This window comes from Portunus trituberculatus, chromosome 28 (genome assembly GCF_017591435.1).
Source record: "Portunus trituberculatus isolate SZX2019 chromosome 28, ASM1759143v1, whole genome shotgun sequence".
Taxonomy (NCBI): domain Eukaryota; kingdom Metazoa; phylum Arthropoda; class Malacostraca; order Decapoda; family Portunidae; genus Portunus; species Portunus trituberculatus.
Genome location: NC_059282.1, coordinates 2,699,569 through 2,723,244, shown reverse-complemented (window position 1 = coordinate 2,723,244; position 23,676 = coordinate 2,699,569). Strand labels below are relative to the sequence as shown.

The window sequence follows — 23,676 nt, the reverse complement described above, 5'->3', positions numbered from 1 at the left end:
TACACGCTACACACACAAACACGTATCGAAATACAACCTAAGTGATAAGAACGACAGCGGAAGAAGGCGGTACTTGGCTCATTGCACTCCTTCGAATTCTTGAAAAGTAACAGTGGTGGTGATGAACAGATGGTGATGACGCTGGATACAGGGAACTCATACACTACAGGGGCACTTGTACAGCACTCCAATGCACACAGAAACACACATGCAACAACATCAACAACAACAACAACAACAAGAAAAACGAGAACATAAGCCGTACACAGAATACCAATATTGAGCTGTAGGTTAAATCGAAGACAGAGCCGTGAATCGAACACCGGAATGTCGACACAAAAGGAGAAGGAAGGGAAGGGCGAGGGAATAGTCAGTTTTTTGCACTACTCAGTCACACACGCTCGATGGAACACGGCAAAATCACATGATAAGAGGATCCACGGAACTGGAGAGGTCGTAAGTCTCTTGCCAAAGATGAGGAGGGACCGAGACATTGTAATACTGAATGGAAAGGAATTCGGTTAAAAAGTTGGTATTTTAACGTTTCTTGCTGTTAATTTCAATGACAAAATAATTAGTCGAGTTCTCGGGCGTTTTTCCGGCTGATGAAGCAGAATCCTCGTTAAACTATTACTGGAATCACAGAAGCACACTTGGGAATGCAATAACTACTGCCAGACCTTACAGAAAGTGATTCAGATAAGACGCAGAAGTGTTTGAGAATACGGTCCCCCTATATTTCATTTGAAGGTATTAAAAGCAATGAGCGCTTAGTGGATTTGAGTTTCAGTGAAGTTAAATGTAATCACTCACCGTTGATCAAGTCATAAATAAGCAAGTTTTACGCGTGGATGCAATTTCGCAGTCAGTAATGAATCTATTGTCCGCCAGTGATTTAAATTCCAAATGTGGATCGACGAAAATTAGTAAAATCACGTAATGATCGCTGCTTCCTAAAACTCACTGGCTTCTACTGTTCGGCCACAGTGAGCTCCAGGAAGGCACTAAAAACATACACGAGTAAAGAACGAGTCTGCCAATCAACTTTAATAATGAAGAGATGAAGGGTTAAGAGCGCGATCAATTTACAGTCTTCATTTTACAGTCTTGTTTACTGTTGTGACTCAGAGAAAGCAATGACGTCAACACAAAGGTGGGATATAAATACTGTAGTAAAAAAACAACAACTATTCCATTAAACTGTCGTAATGTGTTTTTGTCTTCAGAATAATAACATTGATTGAACTAAGGCAGCGCAATAACAGACTCTCACAGAGGAAGGCAAGGCAGTGTTTCAGCCCCCACCGCTTTCTGAAATTCCGCTACACATTACATTCCGGGGAGGCGCTCGGAGCTTCTGAGACGGAACACATAAGGATGACTATCACGTTACGAAACATTCCACTTTGCAGACTGTTTGAATATTATCCATGAACTATTCACCGTATTGATTCCACTCTAACAAACTCAGTCACTCATGCAAGTTCATTAATACGTCAACATAAGTTTACTTGAATAGATCAAGTCTTGAAGAGCAGTCAGCGTGGCGCGGCGAGCCCGATGCCTAATCAATACTACGTAACTGGGCCAATAATCTGATATATTGTATTTAGCGTAACTAATACGTCCAAAGCGCGGTGCTTACGGGGAGCAGTGCAAAAAACTTTCAAACACCACCTCAAACTAATTAGGGCCACGTGCATCAAACTGTCACGGGCAACACTCACAGCGGCCTGCTATGCTATTTACAACTGTACACCGAGGGGAACAGAGGGGAACACGGGAGGGTAGACAGGAAGGACGGGGAGGGTGAGAGGCAGTGAGGTGGGAAATGAGGGTAAGAGGGAAGGACGGGAAGGGCCAGGGAAAAGGATGGGCAGGTGGGGGAGGATGGGATGGGAGGAGGGATATGGAGAGGGTGGAGGTGTGACGTCATGAAGTCACGGGGGAAAGTTAAATTTTGTTGGAGGAAAGATTTGAGTGTGAAATTTGAAATTTTGAATCAACGAAAAGTTACAAAGAAAATTAGGTAATTAAGAAAGATAACTTTTTTTTCTCATATCTTAAAATAATTTCTCGTATAATTTACCTAAAAGGTATTTTAAATAAAAGTACAAATAGCAAACATGTTTGTGTACTAATTAGTTACACATGTAAATAAACCAATGAATGATTATCGTGGCTACACGCAAAAGGGCAAAAGTGTTATGAAATGCGCACATTTACTGAAATACAATACAGTAAAATTATAATTGAATATGACGTGAAATAAGAAACGTGCAACACTTTATCACGTAAAAAGAAAAGAAAAATTAAACAGGAAAAAAAGAACTGCGAAATCTGAGAAAAGAACATGACTTGAAAATCTCTATTTAGGAAGGTGACCGGCTGGAGCAAATGGAGGCGTGTCGGGGGATGGGGCGGGGTGTGAGAGGGAATCAGGGAAAGGCAAGACACAGGATGGTGCGATGGAGGAAGGACACTGGGAGGGAGAATGGATGATAAAAGCGAGGGCGAGGCAGGAGTGGGGAGGAAAGAGCGACGTAAAAGTAAGGGAACATAAAGCCTACACACAGCACCACACAGACGCCACACAGAGCTGCCGGGGGACAGTCAGGCTCCAGGGGAAGGAGACGGGACCTTTGATTCTCTTTTGTCTCCCCACGAAAACAAAATAGAAAACGATCACGAAGGAAAACACGATCGAGTGAACTAATAAGAGAAAATTGGAGGTGATTTGAAAATTATGTATTTCTACTTGCAGAAATTGGTTTTGAGAATGAGATCATAAATAAATAAACAAAAGGGCAAAGCTACTGAAACGTTAGAAGTAAAATGACTCAGATAGAAATGAAATTGAAAGTCTGAGGGAGTTTAAACTTTGTTCTAAAAATCCTGCAATAAACGATGCAGCAAAACAGAATAAAAAAAATGCAACTCCAAATATGAAAACTATGAACATGTACATAAAAACAGAAGAAAACACAAACTCAACCATAAAAAGAATACAAATAAAAAAAAAGCAAATAAAACCACAATTAAAAATAAAGAAAAATGAAGAAAACCCACGAAAACTGAAATAAAAGGAACATCAAACTGAGACTACGCTATAAAAGAGAAGAAAAAAAGAAAAGACGACGACCAGAAAAGAAAAAGGTCGGAGGAAAACCCGGAGCCGTTGAAGAGTGTCGCAGGGAACGCCAGATGGACCTTGCAGCTCATCCTCTCCAGGCAAAATAAACCTTGTTAGAGACGCGAGTGACTTTTGAAGGTAACGCTTTTGGAGTGACAGATATTTACAGTTAGATTTAACATCACAACACAGGAGTCATATAGCGCCGGAAAATGCAAGCAAACGACTACAAATATTAGTGTTATGATTATAATTATGACCTTTAGATTATCTTCAAAATCGAGTTTTCTACGTTTTTAAGCATGATCTTTTTACCTTCAAATATTACAAGTGTGACTTTTTATCAACAAAGGTTACTTTCCTTACTTTGTGTGAAAAGAGCTTTATTCTCCTTCAGAAATTAAGAATATGATATTGTTCTTCTATGTATTTGAGTTTTCCTTACGTTTTCAATTCATGACTTTTATTCACCTACAAAAAACTACATGATATTTTTTCATCAACAAAAAACATATATTCTAGAGCTTATGTAAAACTTATTTTCAAATATTTTTGCTTTCGTGTTTACATGAATTATTTTGCTGACCTCCAAACATTACACACATTGGTTTCCATCTTCAAAAAGTACTTCCCCATCAGCTTAAAAACCTGACCATCTTTTCATCTTTCCACTGCCTTAAAAACGTTAATTCTTTTATTATACCGAGAGAGTCATCAACCGTGGATCAGCTTTTTTACTCTAATTTTTTCTAAAGATGAGTGGTCGGTAAGTCCCAACCTTCAGTGGTGGCTGTGGTCAGTCTTCCGAGGAAAAAGCAGCTACCTTACTTTTTTTTTTATGGGCTGGAAATGTTTGGTGTAAAAATTCGTCTTGAAAGGGCAACAGGTTTTCCAAATGTCGCGTTTGAGGGATGAACAGTTTTTCCAGCGTGACTTGTTGCTCTTTAAGGAGAACATTTCCACCAGCCACGCTCGGATCAAGAAAATTACAAAAAAAAAAAAAAAAAAAAAAAAACATACGAGCAAAGGAAATGACAGTGACGGTGATTTCCTTCAGAGCAACAAAATACCAATGAAAACAACAAAATAAACGCGCATTTTATTATTATTATCTGCTGCAGAATCTCGCACTCCAGTCTCAAGGATGACCTGACTTAAGGCTGGCCTGAGCTCCCTGCGGTGACACGTCTTGACAGCACGCCACAAAAAGAGAGAGGAAAGGAGGTCCCCAGAGCAAGACTGTCCCCCGCGCAGACCAGGACGCGACACCACATACTTACAAGGAACTGGGGACGAGGACGGTCGCGGAGGGAAGGTTACGTGAGGAAGGAGTAACATCACGCCCAGAGCAACACAGAGACAGGAGGAAAAAAAAAAGAAAAACGGCAAAACACAACATGAGCACCACGCGTTAAGCATCACACAAGCCGCGGCGGCACATCACATCATTATTGACAACACCAGCAGCAGCAACAACAACAGTCAATAGCCGGCAGCCAGCACAACCAGCACAGCCCTGGCACTGCACACACCACTGACACACCACGCAACACCACAGACGCGCCACTCAACCCAGAAATCATCACCATACAAGAACACCACTTTTCACCACCACTAACATTCCCACACACATCATTCACCACACACCACACAAAGGTCATACACACAGATATACACTTTTCACCACATCATTGATTCCTAATTAATTATTCACCACAAACTCATCTCTCACCACACAGCAACACGGGCACACACCAGGCTCACCACTCATCCTCGCTGGCAACAAACACTTCGGGGGAAAGGGAAAGGGAAAGGGAAACAGCCAGAAGGTCAGAATAGGGAAACGCGGCTCATGTCAAAATCTGAACTCTGATATTTTCCTGCAGACTGGAGCCGTGGAGGCGTATCTTTAAGTCCAAAAGTAACATTGTTGCTTTTATTTCGTTTTCTTCCTCATCTTTCGGAGAAAAATATTGAAAAAAATATAAGCAATGTCGTAAATTAAATTAATGTTGAAAGCTTTGAAATAACCGTGAGTAAATTTATTGTGTTGTGTTGTGTGTGTGTGTGTGTGTGTGTGTGTGTGTGTGTGTGTGTGTCTGTTTCACTGTTTGATCTGCTGCAGTCTCTGACGAGACAGCCAGACGTTACCCTACGGAACGAGCTCAGAGCTCATTATTTTCGATCTTCGGATAGGCCTGAGACCAGGCACACAACACACACCGGGACAACAAGGTCACAACTCCTCGATTTACATCCCGTAGCTACTCACTGCTAGGTGAACAGGGGCTACACGTGAAAGGAGACACACCCAAATATCTCCATCCGGCTGGGGAATCGAACCCCGGTCCTCTGGCTTGTGAAGCCAGCGCTCTAACCACTGAGCTACCGGGCATGTGTGTGTGTGTGTGTGTGTGTGTGTGTGTGTGTGTGTGTGTGTGTGTGTGTGTGTGTGTGTGTGTGTGTGTGTGTGTGTGTGTGTGTGTGTGTGTGTGTGTGTGTGTGTGTGTGTGTGTGTCATTCGTTGTCTATAACCTCACTTCTTTTCACGTGAACAAAAAAAATAAATAAATAAAAAAAAAAAAAAAAATAAATAAATAAAAACTTTCGAAAGTACAAAATTCTCCTCGTATGTGGAAATACTGCAAAAACGTGCTGTCATATTTCACGACTACATGAGCAAGAAATGTGCATTTACATTAGCAAATTACATAATTAATTTGAAACATTTATCTTTTATCGTTTGTGCAATATAAAGTCCAGCATAAATGTACTATATAAAATGAGCCATTGCTATTATTATCATCATTATTGTCATCACTATATTTACTACAGAAACAAGTGAGCCATCTAAAATAACAAAATAAAGGGTAAAGGAAGAGAGAGGGAGTGATAGAGAGGGCAGATCGAGGCAGGGAGGGAAGGGAGGAAAGACAGGGTAAGGAGGGACCAAGGATTATAGGAAAAGAGGAGGAAACAGGAGGTGAGAAGGGAAGGGATAGAGACGAAGGGTGGCAGGAACAGGTGAAAGAGGAAAGTAAGAGGATGAACACGTGGAAAAAAGAGGACTCGGAAATGTAAGAAAAGAAGGATGATAAAAAGAAATGGAGAATAAGGGGAACACACACACACACACACACACACACACACACACACACACACACACACACACACACACACACAGGCACGCACGCGCACACTCACGCATGCACAACGAGGTCACAACTTCTCCCTTAGGGACAAAAAAAAGAGCAACAGAGGTCAAGGGTCAGCCAGTTTGACCTCTGCTTGATATCGAGACACACACACACACACACACACACACACACACACACACACACACACACACACACACACACACACACACACACACTACTGTATTCTAGCATTCATTATACATCATTTACTCAATTCTAATTAAAAGCTAAAAGACTGCCAGGAAGAGAAAGCAAAACTTTATACACTAGAAATACCAGAAATAATCTTTCGATATAGCAGAAAAGATGTAAAATGTACAAAATTTACTCCTAACTGAACAGAAACGCAGGTGAACACTGTCGCCTATTTCTGTTTCTCTCTATTAATGTTTACAGCTGCCAAGTTATTCATTAACACGTGTACGGTCATTACACGCAGCACACGTGGGGGTGGGGTTGCATCATGCCCATCGCTGCTGACTGTCAGTGGTCAGCCTCTGTCCAGCATGCAGCATTGAGGCGGCGAAGGGCGGCAGCGACACCACAAAAGCTTTATCCAAGCATGCCTTCAGGGAGCAGAGACGGGAAGGGCGGAAGGCGCGGGGAGAACAATGGGAATGGAATACGGGGTTGGGGAACTGAGTCGTGGTTGTAAGTCGAGTAACCTGATGTAACTCACTCCCACTGTGTTTTGCGTCTCACTCACTCTTAAAAACCTACGATTTCTGTCAGTCTCCTTTTAGAGCCTGACGAGTAGAAGACTTAAGAGTGAGGAAAGATTCTTAACACATCGGTAGGGAGTGTTGTGTGTTACTTGACTCCCGACCACCACCACACAGACATAGACACACACACACACACACACACACACACACACACACACACACACACACACACACACACACACACACACGTAGACACCATATATTGATGAAGTATTAGGGATAAGTACCAGACCTGGGCAAATGATAAAGGTTCAACGATGTGTCTAGCATTTTCTAAGATTACAGCCACACTAGCTAACCCAGGAATGTGTAACTAATGACGGTGAAACGCAAGGTGAATGATAAAGCTTGATAAAACATTGCACAGTGACCTAATTCGTGAGTAATGCATTATTGATAGACGAGGATATTCTATGCTTTTAACATTCAAGTTAATGGACTACTATTGGGAGAATGAAGAATCAGATTTTACTTTTCAATTGCAATGGCTGAATAGGAAACACTGATGCTTAGTAAGGGAGTCTAAAAACGTTCATTGTTAAAGGGAAAGAATTGAGAGCAAACAAGACGAATATTTTGAACAAACACTAAATCTGTCTAAGGAAACACTGACACACAAAAGCACACACGCGCACACTCACACTCACACAAACACACACACACACACACACACACACACACACACACACACACACACACACACACACACACACAGCAATGCTAAAGCTACAGCGAGGATTAATGGAAATGGTAAAAAATGAAGAAATACCTTAAGCACCTGCAGCGTGAATGAGAGAGAGAAAGGGAGAGAAAGAGAGACACATGTTAATTAACACACCTGGGCTTAATTGAATCTCTGCCTCACAAAGGCCTCCAAACATTTTAAAAATTATATTCACGTCATGATCACGTGAGGCAAAAGAACAAGAGTTAATGCTTCTATTAATGCATTGGAGGACAATTGAAACATTAAGATCACATAGAGAAATAACCAATATATCACTTAATTAATTACCTGACGTATCATTGTTATTCTTGGCACATTAATTGACTTAAAAAATTATTATGATCTTTGGGAAATTTTTCATATTTATGATGTGAAGACAATAAATTGACTTAACACAATAAAACACAATAAACTGACTAAATTAATCACAAATGGCACAGTTGCAGATTTAATGGCATTTGCATAAATATTTATCAATGCATTACAAACTTTATACCTAACAACTACTATTACTGCTACCACTACCACTAACAATACTATACCCATTACTACTACTACTACTACTACTACTACTACTACTACTACTACTACTATTACTACTTCTTCCACCACTACTGCTACTACTACTACTATCATTACTACTACTACTTCTATCACTACTTCTACTACCACTACCACTACCACTACTACTACTATAACCATTATTACTATTACTTCTACCAACACTACTACTATAACCATTACTACTACTACTACTACTTCTACCACCATCACCACTACTACTACTATAATAATTACTACTACTACTTCTACTCCCACAACCACTACCATTGCTACTACTATAACCATTACTACTACTATACTACTTCTACCACCACTACCACTACTACTACTACTATAACCATTATTACGACTACTTCTATCACCATTACCACTACTAATACTATAACCATTACTACTACTTCTACAACCACTACCACCACTACTATTATAATCATTACTACTACTACTTCTACCACCACTACCACTACTACTACTACTACTACCTCTACTACCACTACCACTACCACTACCACTACTACTCCCACCACAGCAGCTGCCACTCACAAGCTCGGACACAAGGGGGATGGACTTCCTTCGCGGCCTGATGTCTGGCATGCTGTCGATGTTGCTGTAGAAGGGGTTGTCTCCGGGCCTGCGGGGGAGGGGGGTGTTAGTACCAGTACCCATATGAACACACACACACACACACACACTCTCTCTCTCTCTCTCTCTCTCTCTCTCTCTCTCTCTCTCTCTCTCTCTCTCTCCTATGTCACGTTATCAGTCTGTATATTTCTCTTTTTATTAATTATTTATTTTCTTTATACATAACAGAAGCAAATCAGCAAATACCTAATCATAATAATTTTTGTTTACATTCATGCCAAAGACACAAAGTCTCAAGTATCCACTATTCAAAATAATGAATAACAATGATAATAATAAAAATAATAATAATAATAATAATAACAATGATAATGATAAATAATAATAATAAATGTCCTACAGAAGTCCAATTTATACATATGTACAATACACACACATCTTTTCTGTTTAATATACGTTCACAAATAAAATAAAAAATCAGATTATTTGCCAGCATTTTAGAATCCACTAATTTACGTACATATCCAAAATAAATTAAAAAATACAATATATATAGAACTGATAATTAATTTTAGGTATTAGACATTCTTTTAAAAGCTTATCACGAGGGTAGAATAGTCGTGCAGTTTTGGTTCTAGAGCATATTATTGCCTCCTGTCATGTGGAGTGTTGCGGCGGGGGCGGGGTGTTGGGAGGGGAGGGAGGGGCACAGCAATCACGTGACCATGATCTGTGACAATGGTTGGGGGGGAGGGGGGCGGTAGCTGTCTGCTGGGAGGACGGGCTGAAGGAGTAACAGCACAAGCCTTGTTTACATGAAGCTTGTCTATCCCTGCCATCACCACCACCACTACTCTCTCTCTCTCTCTCTCTCTCTCTCTCAGGGGACGGTAGTGCGTGGTGTGGTGTGATGGCGGGTGTTGGGGTGTGGTGGGTGATGGGGGCGCCTGGCGGGTCTTGCCACACTTCTCGCCACTACTACCACTACTACGTACACAATGCTACACGAGCGTCGCCGCCACTACCACCACCACCACCACCACCACCACCAGTACTCGTGTGTTTACAGGGAGGGAAGTTTTAACGCGTATCCCAACAACGCCTCTCGTGACATCACAGCGCCACCACCAACGCAACACTACTCACAACACCATTACCACACCGACAGTCACTACAGAATACCCCCAAAAAACACTCCAGAAATATCTACATGAGTCTACAATAAAAAGAAAAAAACAAAAGCTATGATTCCGTTTTCTATGGTTGGTGGTGATAAGTGACGTCACGAGAGGTGGGCAAGGGACACACTACCGCTAGTCAGTACCAACAGGTGCCTGCTACAGGGAGAACGCAGCCAAAAGTATTAAGTCTCATGTGTGGTTCTTTTGGCCTTTCTCTCGGCGCTATGTGTACGGAAACAGAACGGAAGGAGAGAACCAGGAAAATAAAAACAAACCATGGCAACTATGCATCGTTTGAGGGATGAGTAAGGGAGGGTAAAAGAGAGCCATGAGGGAAAGGGAGAGTTGGGAAGGGTAGCAATGGTGCCAATCGTGTCAGAAAAGTGGCACCACCGCCCTGCATCACCACCCGCTGCCGCTGTGTCTGCAGGAAGCTGGCTGGTGGCGTGGCGCGGCCGTGACCTGCCATCCTGGGCCAAAGCAGGTCACGCCTCCACCATCACCTAGTACTGCGACCTCCTCAACCAATTCAGTGTTGCGATTACCTAATGACCTCCACCCTGCGACCTTCAGCACCTTACAGTAAAACCAAAGGAAATTTATGACCTCAAGGAAGACACGAGCTTCAAAAAATGTCCTTCACGTTATGACCTCCAGAAAAAATTCATGGCGACATTCCAAAAACCTTCAAACTGTGACCTCCTCCCGTATGAACAACAAGCCGTGACCTTTCGACGGATCTGCCTCAGCCTGTGCGCTAACCCAACAATTCTAAATATGACCTGTAAAAAAAGACCCTAAGGTTAATGCCAATGACCTTTGAAGCACCAGCAGGTCACCAAGCAAGGCACCAAGGACCAGCAACGAGCTCCATAAAGAATGAACCAAGAGAGAACAAAGAGAACACACTAATTTAAACTTAAATCGAAACAAAACAAGGAAAGAAAAACAATACGTCAAAAAAGTTAGAGAGAAAAAGGAAAAGAAAAAAGAAAGGTGACTTGTTTTCAGAAGATTTATAATTCATTTTTCATATCCAAATGCGTGAGATTATAGAAGGTCATTAGCGTCTATCAGCTTGACCTTAAAATAGATCAGAAAGATAGATAGATAGATAGATAGATAGATAGATAGAGAGAGAGAGAGAGAGAGAGAGAGAGAGAGAGAGAGAGAGAGAGAGAGAGAGAGAGAGAGAGAGAGAGAGAGAGAGAGAGAAATACAAAAATACCAATACTCATTTCTCACGCACGCAACAATACTGTACACTCACGTTTCAAGAATTTTACTGAATGTTTAAGAAATTAGCATCACACTATTCCTGCATTCTTAGTCTTTACTGTCCATTCTATTTATTATTATTATTATTATTATTATTATTATTATTATCATTATTATCTCCCTTGTTATTGTTACCTCATCTCATTAACTGGTCACGTAATCAACAAGCTTGAACACTTTCCCACGTGCATTCACCCACAGCAAATATACCCAGTGAATTATTACCCGCTGGATCATTATGGTATTCGATTAATAGACCTCACTGCGTGAATGTTTTATGCCTGCCCCCTTCGTCTGTGTAAGGCTATTATTGATAGAAGGTTTGTGCTCACTGCATCAAGTTTTATACTACATTCGCGGAAAATTTTATAAATATATTTGCTTCCGTTAAGAATTTACGATAAAAGTTTATGTATTATTAGTTTCATAGATATTTATCCAACATTCGACATTTTCAAAACACCTATTTTTGTCATTCTAAAAATGAGGTTTACTTCTGACAGATGATCAGACACCACGGCACACTGAAAAACATTTTTAATCAACGCCACCACACATCGCTAATCACTCTGGGTAATTGGTCCATAAGCCGCTCAATATCTACCTTTCCAATCGCTAATTACACCTGTCTGCCTCAGCAAAGCCCGACTTGTGGTTCCAGTCACTTCATTGCCAGCTCGCCAATGCCAGGTGAAGCTACTAATTGGGCTTCATTACTAGGACTAGACTTATCTTTCACCAAGTGTGCGTGATGTGGAAGGCAGGTAAGATGCAATGTGTCAACAGGTGATTTTCCCATTCCTACCTCGAACCTTTACCTAAGAAAGATTAACACTGCACACGGCCATCCCACACACCTGTCAGTCCTTCCCCTTTAATACCGACACCTGCTCCAGGCACACCTGCGCTTAATCAGGAAGACAGTAATCTATAAATTGTCCTGCTGTGGAATTTAAAACCTTATCATCGTTCTTCCGTCCCTTATTCTTATCATTAAGATTTTTTTCACAAAGCAAATTCCCTCAACTGAATTAATGTACCATTTTCACAACCGTCTTCCTATTCTGTTTCTCTTTCTTTATTTTTGATACCCACACTTCATCTTTCTCTCTTAATCCTTTTATTTCATTCGCACACTTTTTTTTACCAAAGTTCTCTCAACTTCCCAAACTTTCTTTTCCTTCTGATCTTCCTGCTTCCATATTTTCTTTTCATATTTTCTTTTCGTCTTATTTTGTTTTCCTCATAAAATTCTTTCGCCCTATGCCAGTCTTCCCTCTTATCTGTCACAAGCCTAACTGCCTGCTTGTCCTCACATCATCTCTCTCTCTCTCTCTCTCTCTCTCTCTCTCTCTCTCTCTTCATTTTCAAATTCAAGGGTCCTTCTTTCATCACCGCAGCGCCATCACATTTACATCATCTCTCCCTCCCGTAATCACCACCATCACATCACCCCCACAAACACGTCCTTCTCTTTAAGCTCCATCGCCCACCACCACATTGCACCACCACCACCACCACCACCTCATCCACCACACATCCACACTCCATACTGATAAATCCCACTCTCAAGGCAGACGCAGGCAAATCATGTGTACTCTATATACATAAACAAAATCAATAAAATAAATAAGAACAAAAATGGAACCCTCTCCCCACCTAGTCACCCTCACTCCGCTGGAATTTATTGGCAATACACAAAAGGATTTCCTCCCAAGATTTCTCTCAGCAATGGTAATAAAGGCGAAAATCCTCACACACACGGATGGGAACAGCGGCCATGCGGAGGGGGCAGAATCTCTCTCTCTCTGATCTATGATGATATTAGAGGCGGTGAGAGGGAAGTGGGATGGCATTGTGTGCGTTAAGTATGTACTATATGTGTGTGTGTGTGTGTGTGTGTGTGTGTGTGTGTGTGTGTGTGTGTGTGTGTGTGTGTGTGTGTGTGTGTGTGTGTGTGTGTGTTTATATAGACCATAATATGAAACACTTCTGGCTGTATCTCCAAGACTTCCAAAAGGTTCAACTGTAACTGAAAAAGGTTCTACAGACTGTTTTTTTTTACGGTTCTAGTGAGAGATGAACATTTCTATATTTTGAGAACCTTGTTTTAATCTCTTCAGTACCATGACGCGCTTCCATATTCATTCTGCTTACTATTTGGTAATTTTATACAGCTTCAAAAACCCATGTGGGGGATTAAAATAGTGAAGACTCAGGCCATTAACCTTCTGACCTCCATAGACCCTTCCTAATGTCAGTAAAATGGTCTAATTGTACACAAATCTCAGGGTAAAAATGTGTCCAATTACTGTGGCGTTCCAGAATACTGATGTGAAGAATAGCAATGCTCCAACAGAGGAACTAAGTAGTATTGCTTGAGATAGAGGTGCTGTGTGTGTGTGTGTGTGTGTGTGTGTGTGTGTGTGTGTGTGTGTGTGTGTGTGTGTGTGTGTGTGTGTGTGTGTGTGTGTGTGTGTGTGTGTGTGTGCGCGTAGAAGCTGGGGTATTACGGGGATGGTGAGGGCTGACAGTGATGGTTCGGGGAGCGATGTAAGAGATGGGAACAGTGGTAGTTGTGGATGACAGTGTGATGAGGGATGGTGATGAAACACACACACACACACACACACACACACACACACACACACACACACACACACACACACACACACACACACACACACAAAGGCACTCATGAATGAAAAGAATGTCATTTCGTGGTCTTTTTCTTAAGCGGCTTTCCAATAAAATAAAACTCCAGACTAAACTTTGCCTTTGAGAGAGAGAGAGAGAGAGAGAGAGAGAGAGAGAGAGAGAGAGAGAGAGAGAGAGAGAGAGAGAGAGAGAGAGAGAAAACAATACTAAATCAGCGTAGAGTGTAAAAGGAATAGAATAAAACTAAAATACCCCAATAAAAAATAAATTACCACAGTTTACCCAACGACAAAAAATAATAAATAAAAATAACCACAAACAAAGTAAATATCCAAAAGAAAACGAGAAACCGGCTGGAAGAAAACGGAGGAACAAGCCCGCACTTTCTACCACCACAAGAGAGGGAAAAAAGAAACTGGGAAGAGAGCATCGGGGAACAAAAAACGGAATCCCAGCGGTACTAATCCAAATGAACCAATCAGCTAACAAGACAAAACTAACACCAACTGGGAACTTTCTCCTTCCCAATACAAAGAGGAGGCCACCGCAGTCGCGTTTTCTATGATAGGACGCTGTAATGGGTATCTTATTTACTTTCTTTTTTTTTAGTATGGGAAGATCTAAGTGTCCTATTGTCTGGGAAAAAGGGAGGAAGGAGATGAGGAAACGTGAGAGGGAGAGGACGCAGGGAGAAAGGATAGGGAGAGTGTCTTAATGGTGTATCAAGCAAAAAGAAGCATTCGACTCTCAAATTTACCAGAGAGAGAGAGAGAGAGAGAGAGAGAGAGAGAGAGAGAGAGAGAGAGAGAGAGAGAACAAACATGCGATATCTATAAAGTTTCGCTGTAAAAATAAAGACCAGAGTGTATGAGACGGAAACGGGAGTGAGACGAAAAACAAAAAGTAGAAAGAGCGATGTAGGGGAGAGGAGAGGAGAGACAAGACCAATGGAGGAGAAAGACGAAATAAGAGATAAAAAAAAGAAGGAATTACTACGAAAATAAAGACGCGAGAGCAAGACAAATAAAAAAGACAACGAACTTTTACTTGACCACACAATGTAAGCCAAACAAATAGAGAATGGCAGTGAAATCCTCCCAACAGTGAACACAGCCAGCACTACCAACCATTGCCACTATCTTTCACTATCTCTACCAGCAGCAACAGCGGCAGCAGGAGGAGCAGCAGCAGCAGCAGCAGTGGGGAACATCAACCAACATTCTCATAACCACCATCACGCAAATCATCACCACCATCATCATCACCATTAGCAAGACAACACCGAGTAACGAAAAGACAAAAAACAAGACTAAAAACTAAAGGGAAAAAAATACACATTTAGAAATAACACGTGCCCTAATCATAGCATCATCATCAACAGCAGCAGCAACAACACCAAACACCAAAACAACAACTAACACCAAAACAACAACAACAACAACAACAAACAGACAGACAGACAAACAACCACAGCCACAACAAACAAGGGAAATGAGAGAGGGAACAAACAAACAGAACCTCATCCAAACAGACAGATTAGAAAAGACACAGAGAGAGACAGAGGAAAGACAGTGCCAACCGAAGGAGTCTGATCACCAGCTATACCTTGGCTCAGACACACGAAGGCCGCGCTACGGACATACGCAGGCAAATCAGCAGCAAAAATCAACAAGAGTGAGAGAGAGAGAGCATTTGTCTACAAGGGATTTTAGTCTTTCTTTAGCTCATCATGGCATCCAAGCGCTCTCCTCCCCATGGCGAGCAGACAAGACCCCCTTTACACCCTCTGCTGCCTGCCCCCCGCGCCGCTTCAAGGTCAAAGCAGCGATATCGGGATGTTTACGAGGGACTCAGCGCCTCCTCCTGGCTGAAGGGTGGCAGTGAATGCAGCAGGGGGCGTGAGGGGAGCCGTCAACACGCGGGAGGTAGTTTGGAAAGGTGTAGGAGAGCGGACAGTTCAAGGTCAAAGCTCCCTCCGACCCCGGCAAGTCCTGCATGGGGACCTCGTATGATCCGTGTGACTTTACCTAACCTGACCTGACCTGACCTGACCTAACCTAACCTAACCTAATCTAACCTGACTTATCCTAACCTAACTTAACTTTCAGCATAATCTAATCTAACCGAATGTAACCTTGCCTGGCCTTCCTACTCCCCGCCCTGACCCCGCGTAAGATGCCCCACTGCGTCAAAATCATAAAAAAATCCAGTAAAGCAATAAAAAACTAATCATCAGAATCCCTTCCAGCTCACATAATCCTCTCTAATTCCCTTTAATATGATTGTACTCCATTAAAATCCCAACCTTTGCGTGACCTCATACTGTGACCTCGTGACCCAATAAACGCACTGCTCGAAGGCCACACTAATTAGGGAATATTATCTTCAAACCCTCTACCTATCATGGCCACAGCAGGTGAGTCAGGTGATTAAGGTACGGTGATTAATTACAGTTGGTTTGGCGGTCTAGGTATGGAGAGCAAGGCTGGGAAGACAAAGCAAGCTCCCCCAACTCCATTCTTTTTTAGAGGGATGACGAGGCGTGGATCTATCTCAGTCTCCCGTACGCACAACAAAGAGAACGGTACACAGCTCAATTTTCTTTCTTTTGAAGCCTCTCTTTTTATCGCATTTCTGAAAGGACGAGGATTCTTTGTATATGAAGGAGTGGATGGCGTTCTTTCAAGCTATTACGAGTGGGCTGGGAACGCTGGACTCCTTGCTCTTTTCTCTCATTTTACCTTTCTCTCAATAAAAGAAAATGTGAATCAGGCTGAGAACATGAGCTCAGATTCACAGAAAATGGGTTTTGAGACTTAGAAAATAGATTTAGGATTCACAAAGGACAAGGTTAAGATTGCCTCGAGGCCGCTGAAAGGGGGAAAAATATATATATTCACTTTCTTCGTAGAAAATGAGTTTGGGGCTTCTATAGAAAAAGAAAATAGCCTTGATTCACGAGAAAAATAACTCACTTAATAGGTAATTGACTCAACCATCGATAAAAGTGGGTTTGAGATTGCCATAGGAATCACTGAACACTTTAACTCCTTCAGTGCTCTGACACGCTTCCATAATCATTCTGCTTACTATCTGATGATTTTATACAGCTTCAGAAACTTAAATGGGAAATAAAATAGTGAAGACTCTGACCATTAATCTTCTGACCTCCATAAACCCTTCCTAATGTAAATAAAATCTTTTAATCACACCCAAAATTCGTAGTAAAAATGAGTCTCAGTACTGAGGAGGCTAAACTAACTTGACTTATAGTAACTAACACATTATTAAAAGAAAAAAGGGACTCAACATTGATTCATCTCAAAGAAAACGACTTGAGTTACACCAGAAAGGCCTTAAGTCACAGTAAGCGCGACGGAGGTTCATTAGCAGAGGCGACTCGAGCACGCCAATGATAAAGGTGTTCTCGCGCCAGCCCGTCTACCTCTCATTACCAGACGGGACAAGGTATTCAGGGAGGAGAGGAAAGTAGCGAGTTCAAAGGAAACAGCCCTGGAGGGAAAGACGAAGAGAGAAAAAAAGAGCCCGAAGTTTTCCGTACGGTTCTTTCACCATCTCTGTATCACCACCACCACCACCACCACCACCACCACCACCACCACTACCGGCACCACCACGCAGTCTCACATCGCCTCCTCATTACTACTTCCTCCGCGGCATTTTCCTCGCACTCTTCCTCCTTTACTGCCGTCATCTCCTTAATGCCACTTCTTTAAAAACTCTAAAAACTCTTACTAACATCTTACAGCTAGACTCTTCCTACCAAGACCCTTTCCTTCCTAGACCCTTCCTGCTTAGACCCTTTACGCCTAGACCCTCACTAGCTACCATCTCTTCCTGAAGCATCCAACACTTCACCGCAGCTTGAACGTCCACAGACCCTTAAATAAACCCATTTACAGTATTCAAGACCCCTGGTAGCTGATTCACCCCCTGTGACCTATGTGACCTCCATTAAGTCAAGTCCCCTCGCATGACCCTGAAACGAGGCCACCTGTACCTTCCCTCTAAAGCTGAGAGGCCCAAGTAGTTGGTGGCTTCCCTGAGTGCAACATTTTTACCCTTCCCAAGTCGCGAACCTTAATATCCTTGGCAAGACTCTGCATGTCTCTACCTCCCCCTCCCTTACCTGTGTGCTCTACCTGTTCCTTATACCTCTACCCCTACCTGTGTTCCCCAGTCCGTCTCCCTACCACCTGGATCACACGTCAGCCCCATGCAGGCCCACGGAGGGAGGGATGGGGCCTATAAACACCAAGGCCACCACTGCGGGGCGTCGAGGCGTGGTGGGCCACACTCAACACCACGAGAAGGGGATGGGGAGGGGAGTGGTGGGGGGCGCTGGTCCCCGGTGGGTGTGACGGGGAGCCGCGCCCCCCTCCCACGTGGGGCTCATGGTACATACACACCCAGCCCGTTGCCCTGCTCGACGGAAAGTGTAAAAAGAAAAATGTACAACTCCCCCAAAAAATATCTGAAACGCTAGGCTCATCCTGTAAAAAAAAAGGAATGTGAATAAAACAGTCGAATAATTAATAAATTGAATTATCACTCGACTCCGTGTATGGGCAAAATATAACGGGAAAAAGAAAGACAGTTGGGGGAAAAGTAACCTAAAAAACAACGAACCAAAAAGGGTCACGGCAAAACCGCTGACTATTGAAATAAAATTAAACTGGGCGTCAAAAACAAGAATTAAAGAAAAAGAAAAACTAACACTGACGGATTTTGAGGGAGTGAGAAGCAAAGGAGGAGGAAGAGGACGAGGATGATGAAGAGGACGGCAAGACAACGAGGAGGAGGAGGAGGAGGAGGAGGAGGAGGAGGAGGAGGAGGAGGAGGAGGAGGAGGACTGCGGAGAAAATGAAATCAGAGGCGGACAGGCGACCAAGAATAACAAAGCCAATAAAAGAATAAATGAACAGAAGAAAAAAGAGTAAAAGAGCGAAAAATCAAAGTGTTCGGAAAAATAAGGATAAAATACAAAAATCCAAAGAAAAGACGAGAGGAGGAAGAAAGAGAGAGAGAGAGAGAGAGAGAGAGAGAGAGAGAGAGAGAGAGAGAGACGAAAAGGAGGCAGTCGTCCATCCGCTAACTTCTCAAAGGACTTCCACACCATCGAACGAGAGTCACGTGGCTTCGTTAGAGACAGGTAGGAGCCAGTGAGCCACTTCTCCATTTCTTCTCTCTCTCTCTCTCTCTCTCTCTCTCTCTCTCTCTCTCTCACTCATCTCTACCTCTTGTGCCATCTCATTTGTTCACTCACTTCTATTTCATCTCTCTCTCTCTCTCTCTCTCTCTCTCTCTCTCTCTCTCTCTCTCTCGACATCTCTTCCTCTCACTCGCTCATTCCGCCATTTTTTTTCTTGTCACAATCTATTTATCCACAAACTTATCATTCCTCATTCCTTCATTAATTTACTAAGTCACTCTATCACTCCCATATTATCTTTCTCATTTACTAACTCAATGACTCATCTCCACCCATTCCTCCTCCCTTTCTTCTTCTCACTCACTCTCTCACTCATTCTCATTTTAATTTTTCCTTTCCAATTTTTCATCGCAATATTCATTTACTTAAGTCTTTAATTCGCATTTCTTTCTTTCGTATAGATTCACTCATCCATTCATGCACTTATTAATGTATTCAGTCAGTCTTTAACTAACTCACTCAGTCACTATCATTAATTCATTCAGGTAATCATTATTTTATTCCCCTCCTCCGTGTTATCATCATTCCACGTTTCTTTCTCACTCTCACTCACTCACTCACTCGCCAAGACTCACTCGCCATCCAGTCACTTCTTAAAAGATTCCCTCGAGGCCAAAGAATTAAGAAAGTTTCGAAAAAAAATAAAAATCGACAGATAGAGAAAACGTAAAGAAATTGTGACTCAAGCTCAAGGTTATCCAATAAATACAACCCCTCAAAAAATAAAAATATAAAAGTTACAGAAAAAATAAAATGTTACAGAACTTTGGAAAAAGGGGAAAAAATACGCAAAAAATGTGAAGAAAAAGAAAAAAAAATGAGATGACGGAACGGAGGAAGGGAGAGTGAAAGGGGAAGGGAGGCAAGGAGGGAGGAAGGAAGGAAGGGAGGAAGAAATGGAGGAAAGCATGTAACACTAAAAGGTCAGAGAGCAGAGTGACCCAGAGGAAGGTTAAAGGTCACTAAGGAGCTAAATAAAGTTCGCCAGCCGCTGAGGGAAGGAAGGAAGGAAGGAAGGAAGGAAGGAAGGAAGAGAGAGAGAGAGAGAGAGAGAGAGAGAGAGAGAGAGAGAGAGAGAGAGAGAGAGAGAGAGAGAGAGAGAGAGAGAGAGAGAGAGAGAGAGAGAGAGAGAGAGAGAGAGAGAGAGAGAGATGGAAGAAAAGAAGCTTGTAAAGAGAGAAAAAAAAGGAAGACCAACAGCAAAATATGACAAAAATAAAAAAAAATACCAGTAATTTCTTAAACACAAAATAAACCCCCCAAAAAATAACAAATAACGCAACACTAAAGAACATTGCGCCAACACCCAATCTTGCAACACCAGAGAGGACTTGAAGCACACCTGGTTGCGAGTCTAAGTGTTGCTGCAATACAACAACAAAACTGCCACTTTTTCCCACCACAGTTACTTCTGCAGAGCCTACCAGGTGTTGTGCAAGTCATCTGGCATTGCATGATGAACGAGTAGGAGGAAGAGGAGGAGGAGGAAGCAGAAGAGGAGGAACGCAGGGACGATAAAGCAACACACTATTACTTCTGCTAAAAATAAAGAAAAAGAGAATGAAATACGAAAATGAACGTTATAACATTCAACTGTGGTATAAATAGTGACACACACACACACACACACACACACACACACACACACACACACACACACACACACATTACACCCAACAGAGAGAAGACAACAAAGAAAAACAAAACAAACAGTAACAACAAATAACACAAAAAAACATATAAAAACACACTGAAACAAACAAACAAACAAACCATCCAAGAGTAACAGTTAGCAAGCGAGGCTGGCTGGGAGGAGGAGGAGGAGGAGGAGGAGGAGGAGGAGGAGGAGGAGGAGGACTGGAGGACAAAAAAAAAAAAAATGGGAAAAAGAAAACGTGAACGAACGAACACATAAGGACGAGCGGGCAGACGGAGCTAGCGAAAAAAAAAGGGGGCGGTTCGACGGGGTGGGGGACGGAGAGACATCTGGAGGGGTACAGTTCAGAGGAATAATGAAGGGCGGGAAATGACGGGAACTGTAGAGGGAGGGAACAATATCAGGTGTTAGTTACTTCGATGTGTTTGTCAGGGTGGGGCGGGGTGTGGGGGACAGGGAGGTGTTATGAAGGAGTTATGGGTGCGTGAGTGAGGTGTGCCTGGGACCCACCAGCACCTCGACACCCCGATGTAAGGATTAGAGAAGCACCGACATATGGAGTCACCCACCTGGCCAGGATCACCCTTTAACGCGGACAGTCAGATAAGAGGATTAGAAAAAATAATAATGATATATATAAGGAGAGGGAATGTTCAGAGAGTATAGTAGTTATGGTAATAATAATGGTAATCTAAACAATAACTGGCAGCAATAGTAGTAATAGTAGTAGTAGAAGTAGAAATAGAAATCGAAGTTGCTAACGTGTAATTCAAGGAGGAAATATTGAAATGTAAACATACAGGCATTTATGTACAGCAGACTACGACAGGAAGAGGAGAAGGAGGGGAGGAGGTGGAGGAAGAGGAAGAGGAAGAGTTGGAGGAGGAGGAGGAGGAGGAAATGGAAGAGTACGAGGAGGATGGGGAGGAGAAGACAAACGAGACAAAGAGAAGAGGAAAACCACATTTTGTTTTAAGATTTAGCAAAAGGCAAATAGTAATAAGAAAAGCGCCGAGGCAAAAAGTGTGTGATGAACGAGGAGGAGCAAGGCGAGGAGAGGAAGAGTGGGGAAAGGAGGAGGATGAGGAAAAGGAAGCGGTTAAGGTAAAGATGAAATACGTGAAGGTATTGGATAATAGGAATTTTTTTGTAAATAGAATCAAGATGAGATAAAAGAGAAGACAGCTCGGTGGAAAAGAGGAACTGAAGGGCAGAGCATATATATATATATATATATATATATATATATATATATATATATATATATATATATATATATATATATATATATATATATATTTCCAAGACAGAAGACTCGATCAACTGGATGCAGAATGCTAGAATATACATATGAATATATATGCTGAGGAAGATGTTAGCAAGATACATATTCATATATATATATATGTAAAGATCAGTATATAAAAGATGTTATATAATAGCATATAAACACACATATAGGCACAAAACTGCAATTAATATAGAGAGAAAAACAAGACTTCAGAGCTAAATACATTCTCCCAGACAGAAAGGAAAAATAGAAAGTGCGTAACGTGTGTGTGTGTGTGTGTGTGTGTGTGTGTGTGTGTGTGTGTGTGTGTGTGTGTGTGTGTGTGTGTGTGTGTGTGTGTGTGTGTGCGTGTGTGTGAGTGTGTGCGTGTGCGTGTGCGTGTGTGTGTGTGTGTGTGTGTGTGTGTGCGTGTGTATGTGTGTGTATGTGTTTGCGTGCGACAGCAAAGAGGCGTGGCAGTGGGCCGAGTCACCCCTCCGGCAGCCACAGGTGTGTGACGGTTGGCAGGTGTGAGGAGCGAGTCATGAGCCAGATGAGGCGGCCGCGGAGAAAGGCCAGGTAAGAAAGGCCAGGTAAGAAAAAGGTGCACCACCCAAACTACAGGATTAAGTTGCTCAAGTAAGTAAGTGAGTGAGTGAATAAGTAAAGACAAGTGAGTGAAAGACCGAGTGATGCAAGGAGAACACGAGCTACTTGCACCTACTGGTTACAATTCAACAAGTATAAAGTGAGCACTAGTTGACAGGTAACAGGGAAGAACAAGACTCAAGTGTGTCATCCACAAACTTACGCGCCGAGAAACTAACTAAAAAAATACAGTAATTACTTCTTTTTTTTAACATATTTTCTTTATTGAGTTTTTTTTAGATCTTTCTCGTCCACCGACTGTGTGTGTGTGTGTGTGTGTGTGTGTGCGTGTGTGTGTGTGTGTGTGTGTGTGTGTGTGTGTGTGTGTGTGCGTGTGCTAGCTAGTGCTCTTAGCGGCGTACAAAACAGTGCTATTAACGAGATTTTAAGTGTGATTGAGCTTTTTCTAATTTAATGTCGGGCACCACTAGCTAGAATTGGGGAAGGGGGGTAGGGGTGCTGGGAGCGATGAGGTAAGGCACTGTATGCATCATCATAAGCGTGTACGTGTGTGTGTGTGTGTGTGTGTGTGTGTGTGTGTGTGTGTGTGTGTGTGTGTGTGTGTGTGTGTGTGTGTGTGTGTGTGTGTGTGTGTGTGTGTGTGTGTGTGTGTGTGTAGTGGTGTGTCACTGTCATTAACAAACATAAGAATAACTCCTACATTATCACCATAGCCAGCTAGTTCTGTTTACTAAGTCCTGAATGTCTGTCTTGGTTTATTGTATACAAATCTATAATACTCTTAGTAAACCAAACTTCAGATCATTTATATTTACAAATCTAAAAAGTGGAATTTACATCTACTATATTGGTGTGCTAC

General features: G+C 42.2%; 1 protein-coding gene across 1 annotated transcript in view; it reads right to left on the bottom strand.

The window, feature by feature from the left end:
• Window positions 1-23,676, bottom strand: part of LOC123509981 (protein unc-13 homolog A-like) — a 417,157-nt gene that overhangs the window by 42,632 nt on the left and 350,849 nt on the right. Inside the window, 3 exon segments of the mRNA XM_045264620.1 lie at window positions 7,825-7,833; window positions 8,890-8,977; window positions 21,508-21,522. Of these exon segments, the coding sequence (XP_045120555.1) occupies window positions 7,825-7,833; window positions 8,890-8,977; window positions 21,508-21,522 (112 nt within the window).